This window comes from Electrophorus electricus, chromosome 19, assembly GCF_041902795.1.
Source record: "Electrophorus electricus isolate QZ-2024a chromosome 19, ASM4190279v1, whole genome shotgun sequence".
In the NCBI taxonomy this organism is placed as follows: domain Eukaryota; kingdom Metazoa; phylum Chordata; class Actinopteri; order Gymnotiformes; family Gymnotidae; genus Electrophorus; species Electrophorus electricus.
The window spans coordinates 19,395,001-19,407,500 of NC_137515.1; the positions used below are offsets into that span (position 1 = coordinate 19,395,001).

General features: G+C 46.9%; 3 protein-coding genes across 8 annotated transcripts in view; 1 reads left to right on the forward strand and 2 right to left on the reverse strand.

The window, feature by feature from the left end:
* The window catches only part of pptc7b (protein phosphatase targeting COQ7 b), a 13,168-nt gene extending 8,239 nt beyond the window's left edge, over positions 1 to 4,929 (reverse strand). The window contains exons 1-3 of the mRNA XM_027019083.3: positions 4,660 to 4,929; positions 1,648 to 1,827; positions 505 to 703 (exon numbers count right to left, since the gene is read on the reverse strand). Coding sequence (XP_026874884.1) covers positions 505 to 703; positions 1,648 to 1,827; positions 4,660 to 4,861 — 581 coding nt within the window. The 5' untranslated portion in view covers positions 4,862 to 4,929. The remainder of the gene's footprint in view (positions 1 to 504; positions 704 to 1,647; positions 1,828 to 4,659) is intronic.
* Positions 4,930 to 5,278: 349 nt separating this feature from the next.
* On the forward strand, positions 5,279 to 10,851 carry tctn1 (tectonic family member 1). Of its 6 annotated transcripts, none has more exons than XM_081702123.1 (14): positions 5,279 to 5,834; positions 5,943 to 6,060; positions 6,210 to 6,343; positions 6,631 to 6,785; positions 7,355 to 7,457; positions 7,638 to 7,750; positions 7,869 to 7,889; positions 8,017 to 8,163; positions 8,401 to 8,526; positions 8,611 to 8,698; positions 9,392 to 9,530; positions 9,744 to 9,897; positions 10,132 to 10,263; positions 10,411 to 10,851. In XM_081702123.1, exons 1-14 carry the CDS (start codon positions 5,426 to 5,428, stop codon positions 10,537 to 10,539), a joined length of 1,968 nt encoding a protein of 655 aa, XP_081558249.1. In that variant the 5' UTR covers positions 5,279 to 5,425; the 3' UTR covers positions 10,540 to 10,851. The 6 variants fall into 6 exon arrangements, with proteins under 6 accessions (XP_081558249.1, XP_081558250.1, XP_081558252.1 ...); XM_081702124.1 differs by having other exon boundaries at positions 8,017 to 8,148; XM_081702126.1 differs by lacking the exon at positions 7,869 to 7,889.
* Positions 10,261 to 12,500, reverse strand: part of hvcn1 (hydrogen voltage-gated channel 1) — a 4,793-nt gene continuing 2,553 nt past the window's right edge. Inside the window, exons 4-6 of the mRNA XM_027019084.3 lie at positions 12,314 to 12,500; positions 11,715 to 11,827; positions 10,261 to 11,245 (exon numbers count right to left, since the gene is read on the reverse strand). The exon at positions 12,314 to 12,500 is cut by the window's right edge and continues 45 nt beyond it. Of these exons, the coding sequence (XP_026874885.3) occupies positions 11,189 to 11,245; positions 11,715 to 11,827; positions 12,314 to 12,500 (357 nt within the window). The 3' untranslated portion in view covers positions 10,261 to 11,188. The remainder of the gene's footprint in view (positions 11,246 to 11,714; positions 11,828 to 12,313) is intronic.

A 12,500-nucleotide genomic window follows, 5' to 3' on the forward strand; every position in this document is an offset into this window, starting at 1 on the left:
TGTGAAAACTCACCATTAACGAGCTGTTAACAGATTTTATCAGCGTTTCCCACGCGAGTAGAGCATCGTAAACCCTCATTCCCTTCACTGCAGGAATCGCTTTCATTGTGTCTGTATACATGCGGGTTACCGTGGTAATTCATGCCTGCTGTGTCACAGGGTAGCTGTGAACTCTCACTGGCCGCACCATTTCTGGTGTAAAACGGACGTTAACAGTTCTGAAGAATACTTTTGCATATGGGCTTGTTTGTGTGCCTTTGCTGTTCCGTCCTTAGTTAACGCATGTGACCTCTCGCAGTGACCTCACCGAAGCAGCCATTTTAGCATAAACCGCCCCACTGGGGAGACCTTGCTGCTATCAGTGCATTATGGAAGCTTATATGGGCCAAAAGAAAGCGCAGACAGGACAGTGCATTTGATATGAGCAGATACGAGTACAAGTGTTGTACCATTTCAAAAACGTTTAGTATTGCTGTATAGATACTTCTCCCAGCCCCCACCCACCTGTCACTCAACACTGCTCCCTCCACCCCTGGCGGAGCGATTGACAGTTGGAAGGGCGTGTTGAAATAGTGCTGCTGCTCGTCTGACCGGTGGACCACTTCTCCCCCCCGGACCACCAGGAACCCTGAGTCACCAAGGTTACACGTGTGTATCCGATGACTCCTTCGATCCAGCACCACAATACAGGCTGTGCTGCTTCCTGCAGAGGAGAGGAGAGGAGAGCAGGAAAAGGAGAATGAGGCTGTTGGATATCTTATGTTTCAAGATCAATCATTTCTCCCCAAAAGTCCTCCACATTCATAAGAAGCGTCAACGACAAACATGCACACACGTGACTGGAGAACTTGGAAGTTCCCAGTTATAGACATCATCGGAAAATCTGATCTGATGGAGAAGAGCTCAGGACAAACTGCACTCTTCTCCTCCTCCCCTTAAACTGAACAGCAAATCAGGCAGCCTCCGACGGTCTGCCTCAACCCCACACTACCACAGAGCCAGAACACGCCCCCTGCCCCGCCCCTGGCGCCTCTTCTGCCCCGTCCCCACAGCCGGGGGAGGGAAGCACTAGGTGTGCTTAGGGAGCAGGAATCAGAAACAGATTTCATGATTAAGTTGATGAACCAGAGGCAAAGCGGTTGAATATGGTGCCAAGGGGCCATCACAGATATTTACAGCAACAGAGAGAGGAAACGCGTGACAGCGCGGCAGAACTGGTGCTGTTCCAGTCCTCCTGGCACGGCCTCCTCACAAACCTCCTGCACATGGTGGTACATTCTGTTCACTGTGGTCAGGAAGATCGCTGTGATTTTAAAGCAGCACACAAACGCAAAGCACTGGGCTTAATGCCACTCTGGATTAACAACTTTCGTGGCTATGGAACATGCAGAGCTTTAGGGTTTGCTTGATAGAGAAGAAAGAACGTCCTGTATCTGCATCTCACACACACACACACACACACACACACACACACACACACACACACACACACACTGACTCACTCTGTATCTGGGCATCCTGCCAACATTTCTTTATTTAATAAACCAAAGCAGTATGTAGGTGAGTCACCAAATCTTAGTGCGTGTGTCCTGGAAGTGTGTATACTTTTGTAGGTCTGTGTGTGTGTGCATGGGCGTGCTCTCTTACCCAAGAGGGGCACTTTGTTCTGGAGGAGCTCGTAGTAGGCTGAGGTGAGGATCCCCACGGGGCTGGTGGGAGTGAACCGAGCCTCCCTCACCAAACGCTCGCATGTCCGCATCAGAGTGGCAGAGAACTGTGACGGATCCACGCCGTAGTCCCGCCATCCACCCACACCATCCGCTACGCCTGGGGGGGTAAACAGAAGCTCTCTGAATTACACCCACACAGACAGACAGACAGATCACACGCATGCACACAGGTGTCGGATGCCACCGTTTTGTAATGCAAATCCTTGCCAGGACAGCCCTATTGTGTGTGCAGAGACAAGGCCTCAACATGACAACACATGCAGGGTTGTGATATCAGGCTGCATCCCCTCACACCTGGATCGCCCTGCAGACGAACCAGGACGACATCCATCTCGCACAGGAAATTAAGAGAATCTTTCCAGAGTGACCTTTCTAAAGTGCAGGGAAGAACCGGCTCGGTTAACGTGCTGTCTGCGTTTTTGGCCAGCCTATTAAAAAGCTTCCAGAAAAAGAGCACAGTGTTATAGCTACAGTCCTGTGTGTCTCTCTCTCTCTCCATATGACTAAGACAGGGCTTGGCATGAATAACAAGCAGGACAGGGTCTGGATGTCAGAGACTCACTATCATTACATAATGTGAACACTAATCTTCACTGGACACTCACAGAGAAAGGAGTGAGAATGAGTGAGAAGAGAGAGACAAAGCATCCTGACCTTTTCCCCTCATGGCAGGGGCATTCTGAGAGAAACAGGAGGAAGTGCAGAACCGTTTCGTCTGCCAACATCCTAATGGCCCTTCATTGTGGCTTTTACTTCACTGAATTTATGACAAGCACCTCGGAAAGAATCCTTCCGTTCCCGGGACCGGGGTTTGGCAGCGGGTCGACCTTTTCCGTCAGACCTTAACAGCTAATGCTACACTTATCACCAGGAAGAAGCAGAAGGAATAAAACAGGAACCTCTCACAGGTCAGTCAATGCTGAGCTAAATATGAAACCAAATGTGGAGTGTTGCAGGCAAGTCTGGAAACCGCTGTTGGGTGACGTGTACTGAGGACCAGTGGCAGGCCTGTGTTCTATTTAAAGTCTTTCTCAGGACATTTGCAAAGGCCTCTGAACCAATTTAGCCACGTTGCTGACAGCGACGAATATTATGCAAGATGCACTGCACATGTACAGCCATTCTGGTGAGGTTCCAGACACGCAGTTCACAGCAGGTCAGCACATACACAGCACTGGTCCTTGCGTGCGTTGACGCTCTGAGCTGCTGCAACGCTCTTGCACTTAATCAGGAACAGAAAGTGCAGAAGTACAGCAGGGTGCAGGTGCTAGAGGGGTCTGCTAGTCGCTGCAACACTCCCACTGTCCACACGCAAGGAAATTTCCCCTCGCTCTCTCTATGCTGATGTGAGATTCCACAGGGAAGACCATACAAGGAGTCAAACCAAGACTTATGTAACACACACACATTCCAACACCAGCAGCCGGGCTGGACAATACCAGGCCAAAGGTTGCCATGGTGAGCACGGTACAGACAACCGAGCCGTGCATCCACGTGCCTAAACACACCGACAGAGTAGGCTGCAGCTCAAGCACGCGCTCCCCACCGCGGTGGAGATACTTAAACGCACGAACGTGCCTCCTACAGCTGTCACAGACGCGCGAGCTCAATAGGACAAATGTGCGCCACAAAATGGCAAAATTAACGATCAATTCGATTCGAGCTTACACAGTTTAAGGCAGAGAGAGAGTTTTTCAACGTATTTTCAAAGAGACGTTATGGCTTGAAGACCAAGAACAGCTCACGTGCTCCGGAGCGTATCAACAGCTATCTCGCTCACCCACGTGGCACACACTCGGCACTCAAAAGGAGGTGAAACCGGAAGCAGAAAACCCAACAGAAAAGTCTCATTGTTTGATCGCGCGAACGCAAGCTTTAAACTATATACACAAGACAGAGTGCGATCGTTTCCCTGAATGCCAGTCTTCACGTCAAGGCTTTCTGTTATGTTCTAGAAATGAATAAGAAGACGAATAAAAAAAAACAGTAAATACAAAACAACCCGAGCATTTTATTTGATTATTTGAAATAAAAGGATTGGAGTAAAATGCTCCCCTTCCAGCATACACGAGACCATGTGTCCATACCGCGTGTGTCCGAGATGTCAGGAGACACGTGGATTTGTCCTAACATGGCTGCCTCCATACTCAACCATTCTGACCTTTATAAGAAAACCTGGCAATGTTAGTCTGAGTAGTGCCTAGACAGAGTAATGTGCATCAACACCATTACAACATAACACCACTTTATGCGACTATGGCAGAACTCTGCATTCACACTTGTTACTCTTTACAATCGTTCCTCTGATTTGCAAAACAACCCGTTTGATTTTTGGGGACATTAGCTGCTAAATGTCATCGTAAGACAACGCACCAACAAAGAGAAGAATACAACGATTAAAAAGAAATCAGGTAATACAAAACATCAGCTAGTATTTTCATTATGCGAAGAATGTTTACATTGGACTCGTTCACGTTGTGATCGCTAGTGGCGCGAGGGGGGCTCGTCCTCGGAGCGTTCTAGGTGAAAGGTCAACTCGGAAATTCATCCTAAATTCACGCCACAGTGACACCGAGCTCCGCTCGCAGCTTTTCCTCGGGTAGTCTGAGCGAAACGGAGGCGTCAGTGGTCACAGGCAGGGGTCATTTCAGGTGAGAGCAGCCCCGCTGTTCCCGTGCACGACCTGGTGGCTTCGACATCATGAAGGAAACACCGCGCGTGCTTAACTATAACCCCTTTAACCCGTGAAGGTCATTCAGACAAACTCGCGATGCCTCTGAAAGCATGACAGCTTTTGCACAAAAGCACCATAAAAAGGCAACGCGTCTGAAGTTTCTAGCGACATAATAAGAGGAACAATGAAATCGTTCATCCGCGGTAGCTAAAACAGGTGCGATGCAAATGCAGACGAGCACAAACTCCCACTTACCCAAAACATCTGCGGATCTGTGCCGCGCGATGAAGCACGCGTCGTCGCCGTAACACATCCCTTTCTTCAAGATTCCCTTTCGAAAGTCCTTCCCGAAGCCGCAGCTCGCGGTGACCAGGCTGTAGTCCCGGCCGTCCGTTTGCGAGAGTCCCCCCAGGACAGCCCGGGCAACAATCCTCCCGTAGGAGAGCACAGACAGCATGCTCCCACGCGCTAGAGCAACTAGGCACGCGTCAACCGACGAGCACCGACATCCGGCTACGGTCACCGCTTAGGAGCTGCACCAGGTAACAAAACAGGGACCTCGTTTAGGTCCGCGCTGGCTGTATGGACAAGGTTCCGACACGCTGCCCCGCAACTGTGAACATCAGCTCTCCGCGCTCTCACGCGCCCGAGGGGTTGAGTAAAAAGCGCAGATACGGGTCCCCGAGCCTCGTGACCCTCCGACGTCAGGCGGGGCGTGGCGCAGGCGCGACTCTTATTCTGCACTGCCGTGCGTAACTATTACGGTCGGAGAAATCTATCCGTGCTAACAGGGGAAAACTTATTTTTTATTTATTGGCAGATGTATTTCTTGGTATTTTTGGACGAAATTAGTTTATTGTCAGATCTTGTGAACACCATTACTCATAGAATATCTACTATAATGAATAAATATTAAAGCGTTGATTTCATCATAACCACTTATGCTCCAAACCAACGATTAAACTCATACATATATCAGCGTGTTTTTGCTGAAACTATTATTTGCTGCTGAAATCCTGAGATGCAGCGAAAGACTGATCTCAGACCGGCTTTAAACCGTGTGTTCACGTTACCCAGACTTCCCTGCGCCCATCTCCTAGAGACGAACGACGATGTGCCGTTACTGAGGATGGCGCGTTTGTTTTGGTTGTTTCTTTTAACGCTTTACAGGAATACTCTTTGCAGTAATGTTACACATTTTGGGAAGATAAATGCCACGAACGGAAACGAAACATCCTCCGACTGGAACAAAGCTCTTAATTTCACGGAGCAGGACACAGCCGCTGCTCTGTCTCCGGTTCCGACGTCCCCCAGTCAAACAAATGTGCCGGACACGTCCGTCGTCCTCACGAGCCCGAACGCGAGCCCTGCTCGTTCCGGCTCCGCCCCGCTGCCGCTGTCCGGTTCCCTGCCTCCGCCGGTCACTAACGGTAGGACCTTTTCTAATTGTCTGTTGGCGCTTTTGCATGCGAAGCCGTAAACGCTTAACATTCGCGTGACGTCGCTAATGCCCAGCCCCGCGCGCTGTTCCGCTCCAGTGTCCGCTTTGTGCCCGTGCGACGCGCAGCCCGCGCGCTGTGATGTCGACTGCTGCTGTGACGCCGACTGCTCTCAGGAGCGAGCCCTTTTCTCGCGCTGCTCGGTACACAAAGTAATGTAAGTTCGGCAGGCCAAAGTAAACACCATTTCTCCTCCTTTTTCCTTTCTCTGCAAAATGGGTCAGCACTTCTAAAAATCAATAAACAACTACACACTTCTTAAAGTATATCTAGTTTCTTCCATGTGCTGTATTGGTGTTTTGGCAGCGGTGAGACTAAGCTGTGCAGTCAGGACACAGCCCTGTACAGCTTTAGCATGACACCGAGTGGTTTAGCCCAGGTGCAGACGGCAGTGCTGCGCGAGGTCAACCCCGACGTCCTCTGTATACGGTCTGCTAATTGTAAGTGCGCAGTTATGTTGCATCGCATTTACATTTATAGTTACAGCATTTAGCACGCTTGTCCAAAAAAATTACAAAAGTGCTTTGTTGGCTCCAAGGAGGAAGTCCTTATGCTGGTACATTAGGCTTAATGAGACTAAGGCTGTAATTAAAGTGCAACCCTAGCAAGTCTGTAAAGGCGCATCAGATCACTGAACTATCACTAAATGTATAACTGGAACACTAGTTCTGTACCCCCAGAATACACACACTGTCCCGTTTGAGGCAGCCGCTGTTTTGCTCTGTAGATGAACAGGGCTTGTCATTTGTCACCCCTACAATACCTACGGAGAGGAATTTTGATGAACTCTTCAGTCATTTTGTGGGATTCTTCTTTGGGGCCTCTGATGGCCAGAGCAGCACCCTACAAACTTCTCCCCAGGAAAACTCTCCGGGATACCAGGTAAAGCTCTGCTTCAGTCTTCTGACTGATATTGAAACTTGGTTATTGCCCATATCTGAGAGTTAGCCACATTTAAAAGAGTTTTTTAATTCAGCACCATATTCATGTACGTGTGGGAGGAATGTGAACAGCAACCCTGAAGGCCCATAGCATGGCACACTTTAGTGTTTTACATTCTCTAACGCACATCACTGAGTTCATCAAGAGGTTTAGATTATTGATTGAGTTTAATAAGAGGCAAACCCTGAACATTGCAGTGCAGAGGAATGTACACTGGAATGCACCAGTTCAGAAGTTACACTTAGCACTGGTCTGAAGTGGGAGCAGTGGAAGGTGTCACTGAGAGACCTGCATCAGAAAGTGACCAGAACTCAGTTTGGAATAGCAGTTGGAATCAAACCTCTGCTCCAAAATGTCACATCAGGGTTTAAAAAGACTGGACGACTGTAATGTGATCAAAGAAAGTTCAGATCTAAGAACTCCCACTACTGACCAAACAGCAGATGATTAAAGGTTAACACCTTAGTGTGATGACACATCTTCTTATGTGTGCTCTCTGTGGCCCTCAGTACGGGGACATTATTCTGACGGAGGACGGTGCTGGGCGACGAGACTTCTTCAGGCTTCCTGGGTCTGGAGTGACAGCCAACTGCTTTGATTCGAACCCTGCAGGTCAGACATGTCATGACGAGTCACACACAGCACTGCCCGTGTTAGCTATCACAGTGACACACGTTTGCTATAGAAGCGCCCTCGGAGGTTCAACAGTTTGTCTTTGTTTGATCTGCGGCTTCCTGCTGCTCTCTGGCGCTGTTACAATGGCCGCCGCGTTTCTTCACTGTCTCTTCACAGCGTTTTTGAAGGACCAGACGAGCAGGTGTGTGAGGAGCTTTGTGTTGGTGCAAGACTGCACCGCATTAGAGGCCCTGGACTTCAGGACATACAGTAGCTTCCGTGTTTTCTCAGTGAGTCGGCACAGTTACAGAATCACAGAGACACTCGTGTCTTCTTTATTGTGTCTTCATTATTGTGGTTTCTTTAGTTTAGCAGAGACTCAGAGGCATCTTTCGTTTTGTTTTGCAGGGGAAGGGCAAAGAGGCTACTGTAAGAAGACAGGCCTTTACTGCTTGTTTAGAGAATTGCTTTTTGATACACACACAAACACAAACACACAATGTCTGAGCTGGTCTCTGACTGAGCTGGGCTGTGTCTGGGCTGTGTTGTGTCTCAGCTGGTGCCCGTGGAGCTGGATGCTGTGACCCTGCAGTCCCTGGAGGGCACACGGACTCTAGCAGACGTGACGTCTGCCTACCAGCCTGTGTTACTGGAACCTGCTGAGGTCTGTAGCCAGGTGGTGCTGCAGGTGAGCTTTGACAAGGTATATTTATAAAATGCAAAAATGTACAAGGTTATTTCTTCCTATATCACAGTACTGTACATTTTTGCCAAGTTGTGAATGATAATCCTGCCAAAAAAAAAAAAAATGTATTTAAAATGTGTATACATGCATTTAAAATGCATTCCAATGCAGTGTGTCATTACATTTTCATTAGTCATACCTGTAGGCAAACGGGTGATGTGTTGAACCCAGTGTGTCTTCTGAAATGTACTGCAGGTGAAGTACACGGTCAGGTATGGTGCAGCTGGGAAGATTGTGGGCGTGCTGGCATCCTTGGTGCTGGGCGCCGTGCACACCGCCACATTACCCATTCAGCAGCTCTTTCAAATCGTCTTTGTTCAGGTGCGCATCCGTGGCGAACCGTCACGTTGTTTTTGTTTAATAATGACCGTGAGGGACTTAACTTGGCATGTTCCATCTTTCTAGGAGGCCAGAAGTGACACGCTTCTCCCCTTCCGTGGCAATCCTGGTTATGTGGTGGGACTACCTCTTGTGGCCGGATGGAGAACTGCAGAATATCCTTTTCCAAAAATCACTAATGTATGCATATTAATTTATAGATAAATATTTTCGCAAATTATTTAAATAGTGAACCAAACAAACAAAAGACATGAAATGATCACACCTTGTTCCGCACCCCACGGTGTGTAAATGTGTGCAATAGCCACACCAGAGACCCCTGATTCTCGACATCCACTGCTTGTTTAAGGGTCCTGTATCCCTGTGTTCTCCAGCAGGGCTTTATGGAGCAGTTAGCGATGATGACACAGCAGCTTAACAGGTGAACCGAGTCCTTGAGTGAAAAACCTATCCGCCGTTTTCCCTTTTTGTGTAATCAGTTATTTTAGTTATTGATTTTGTACAATGTTTACATTAAAATGTTAAATACTCTTTATTTAGACTTACTTCATTCTTGTGGGTATTTAAAAATAAAACTTTCCATAATGCTTTATTGTTTTTATTTTGGAGAATGCGAAAAAACAGTAAATAGACGTGTAGCTTTTCGTTGCAAGGGCTCAGTAGTTCAGTGAATACAACAACCTGGATCATGTTTGATTCTAGAGATTCGGCTCTAAAGTTTCAGGTCTATGAATTTTGCAAGTGTATTTCAGAAAATAAGAGCATGTATAATACAGCGGCTCCAGAACAAACTAGAGAAGGGGGTTTCCAGAAGCCTCTCTGTTTAGAAGCCTTGACCACTGCATCAAGGGCGTGGTCCGCAGCGGTGACCCAGATGGAACCATCACCACGCTGCACAGCTCTGCCGCTCAGGACTGCCTGCTCGGCTCACCCCAGCGCATGGCCGTCCTGTTTGGGAAAGATGTGGTTTCGGGCTGCACCTTTAGGTACTAGCATGTAAACTAGAGCCGCTGTGACACAGTGCAGGGATGTCTTTCTGTGTGTGGTTGGTCCTTTGATTACATTAATATGCACTTTATTGTTTGGGACCATATGTTAATTGTATCATAATAATGACTTCGTCGGGGGTTTCAGCAGGCTCTTGATGTTGAGGTGGCCGCTTGTATGATGGAACCCACGTCTGTCGTTCCCAACTGCAGGCTGGACGATGGCGCTAACTGTTCTTTAGTGTCTGAAGCCCTTTTACGGAGTGTGAAAGGCCAGAGCTTCCCAGACTACGTGGCGTCTTTTGGGAACAGTCTGCCTCAGAACCCCATGGACTGGGTGCCCATAGAGAATCAAACCACATTGACGGTAAATAGTTTACTCATCTCACCTCTTCCTAAGAAGATACACAGCTACTGTCTGAAACACAAACACACACTTTGGGTACTTGTGTTTTCAGAAGTGGATTTTGAAGCAAGAGTAAATGGTGTCTTCAAGATGAGTTCCAAGAGTCACAGTGAAGCAAAACCAGGTGGCCCACAAGGCCACTGAGAGACAGGCTGAGAAATTACTATTTAAAATTCTCTTTATAACAATGCTCAGAGCACACTGGGATGCAGTATTCCACTGTCCTATCATCTGGAAGTAAGATGGACCAAGTATGGAACCTTGGTGAATGCCCAAGCTCAGATTGTGAGCGTTATGGAAAAAATTCAGACCAATACCAGCATCTTGGTAAGTCAAGCTTGGTTATCTTTTTTTTCCAATATCTGAACATGTATAACATTTATAAAATTTGCATATACATATAACAAACATTTATGGTCTTTGCTCCTCTTGATCTTTGTATAAAATCACTTTTGTTGTAAATTGTTTCCGCAGTCATCTGTGTCCAGCATTACAAGCTCTGTGAGCTTTATTGATGTGTCTGCTGGTGCCAGTCCAGGCGTTAGAGTTCCTCCAACCATCGACGCCAAACTTCCCTACGACTTCTTCTTCCCGTTCGTATGAGCAGAATATGGCGCTGCTGAGATTCCGGACCCTGGCTGTCCGGTCACTTGTCAGCAGGAAGCGGAGCACAGCCCGGGATTTTGGGAGACTGCGTCAGCTTCCGTTTACTTAAGAGTGATATTGCTCTTTTGAAAATGGGAGGACTGTTTTAAATAATTTTAAGGTCTGTGAACCTACATTGGGTTCCATCTCTTCCCCAAAACAGTCATCACCCAAGTTAGCAGCACTAATTTATTATGGGGTTTTTTAAAATGCTTTTAAAAAATTTCTGTACATACTACTACTTATAATAAAGAATACTTTTATGATTGCTTTACATTGCATAGTGTAAAGTGACACCCTGATGGCATCATCTGGCCAGACGTTACACTACTACTCTATCTGACGTGTACTTATGGTGTAGCTTACGGCCTCCTCTGTACGGCTGTGGCACATGACTCAAATCAGCAAACATTACTATGACCCTCCAGGCCTGCAGAGAGGACAGAAGACCTGGAAGCTGGCTGAGACTGGATCAGGAGGATCCTGCTCTAGCTGTTTCCACTGGGTGTGCATTATGTTTCCGCTGTCTTTGGGTGACGTTCCACACACCTAATTATTCGCTGTAGTTTGTGGGGATGCAGGGGTGGCTGATTTGGAGACGGGACCATCAGAAGTCTATATTGTGCTGCTTTAAGAGTGTTCGAAGCCTGCTCATTTCTCCCTCCTGTAAACAAACAAAAAATGTTGGTTTTGTTTTTCAACAATGTTGGGAAGGCAAGCCAAGTTTACTTGTAAAGCATGTTTCAAATTCAGAGTGATTCGTGCAAGATATAGAAGAAGAAAAGCTTTACATCCAAGATCCATCACCTCAGGAAAGTATTTGCCAAAAAATAGTTATAAATGCAATTTATTAAAGTTAAAATGGACTGAAGCTAAATTTAAAACAATAAAAGGAAAGATTAGACATATAACCTGAATTAAATATGATTAAAAAATTAAAATGCATAAAAACAAATCCAACATAAATAATAATAAATTGAACGGAATAAAAATGCACTGCAGTGCATTTTAAAGTTAGAAGTGCAGTCCCACGGGATGCGGGGGCGTCGGGGCGCTGTAGCAAGCCCGTGCCATGTGATCGGAGCCATGCAGCTCACAACCTGTGAGCTTGACCTGCGCCCTGAGACGCTCACCATTCTGGCTTTCTCTTCCTGCATCTCAGTGACCTGACGGACGAGGCCATCGTTGCTCTCCTTCAGCTTCTGCATTTTGTAATTGGCTCGGTTCTTCACAGACACCAGAATCCCTGAGAGAGAGAAATCCAACAATAGAAAACACACCGTCCGGTTTGTTATCCACATAACCTATAGGAAAAACTTGTTTAAAATTCTTGGATTTAGGAATACACCCTTGCTATGGAAAAATATTACAATTGGCTGGCTGGCAGGTGTCTGTTATTCTTAGATCAAGACACCTCCAACATAAAAATGACTCCAAGATATAACCAGAGCAAAAACCACCTCCCTGCCTAATCATCTGCCAATATGTGAGGGTAATATATTAGAAAGATAGTTAATTAAAATTACAGTGAGTTTGCTATTTTAATTTCATTCCATCATGACAAAGCACAACAAAGCTGCTGTTTTTTTGGCAACCTTCCATTTTGATACAAAATAAAAAACCAGCCAAAGTGCCTGCTATCAGAAAATGGAGGACATCTCTTACATATTTTATTATAGCCTTAAAACTTATAAACAAGTGTTTTTATGGTTCATGGACAAAACCTCCATACCATTCACAATCCTGGCCACCCTCCACAGCCTGAGCAGTATCAGCAGGCCCATGCCATCAAAAGCGTCTTCCCTGGAGATGTACACAATGTCTAGGACGAACGACACAACTACCACCACCCCATCAAACACCTCAAACTTGTGTCTTAGGAACTCCAGGCGATAGGCGTAGAGCTTCACCGCCAGCTC

What these genes read in the sequence shown, in the direction of transcription:
- tctn1 (XM_081702123.1), top strand. Translation starts at nt 5,426, where the DNA reads ATGCAGCGAAAGACTGATCTCAGACCGGCTTTAAACCGTGTGTTCACG. An exon ending in AAAACTCTCCGGGATACCAG is followed by an intron (nt 6,786 to 7,354) that starts GTAAAGCTCTGC and finishes TGTGGCCCTCAG; the next exon opens with TACGGGGACATTATTCTGAC. An exon ending in GTTTCGGGCTGCACCTTTAG is followed by an intron (nt 9,531 to 9,743) that starts GTACTAGCATGT and finishes TCCCAACTGCAG; the next exon opens with GCTGGACGATGGCGCTAACT.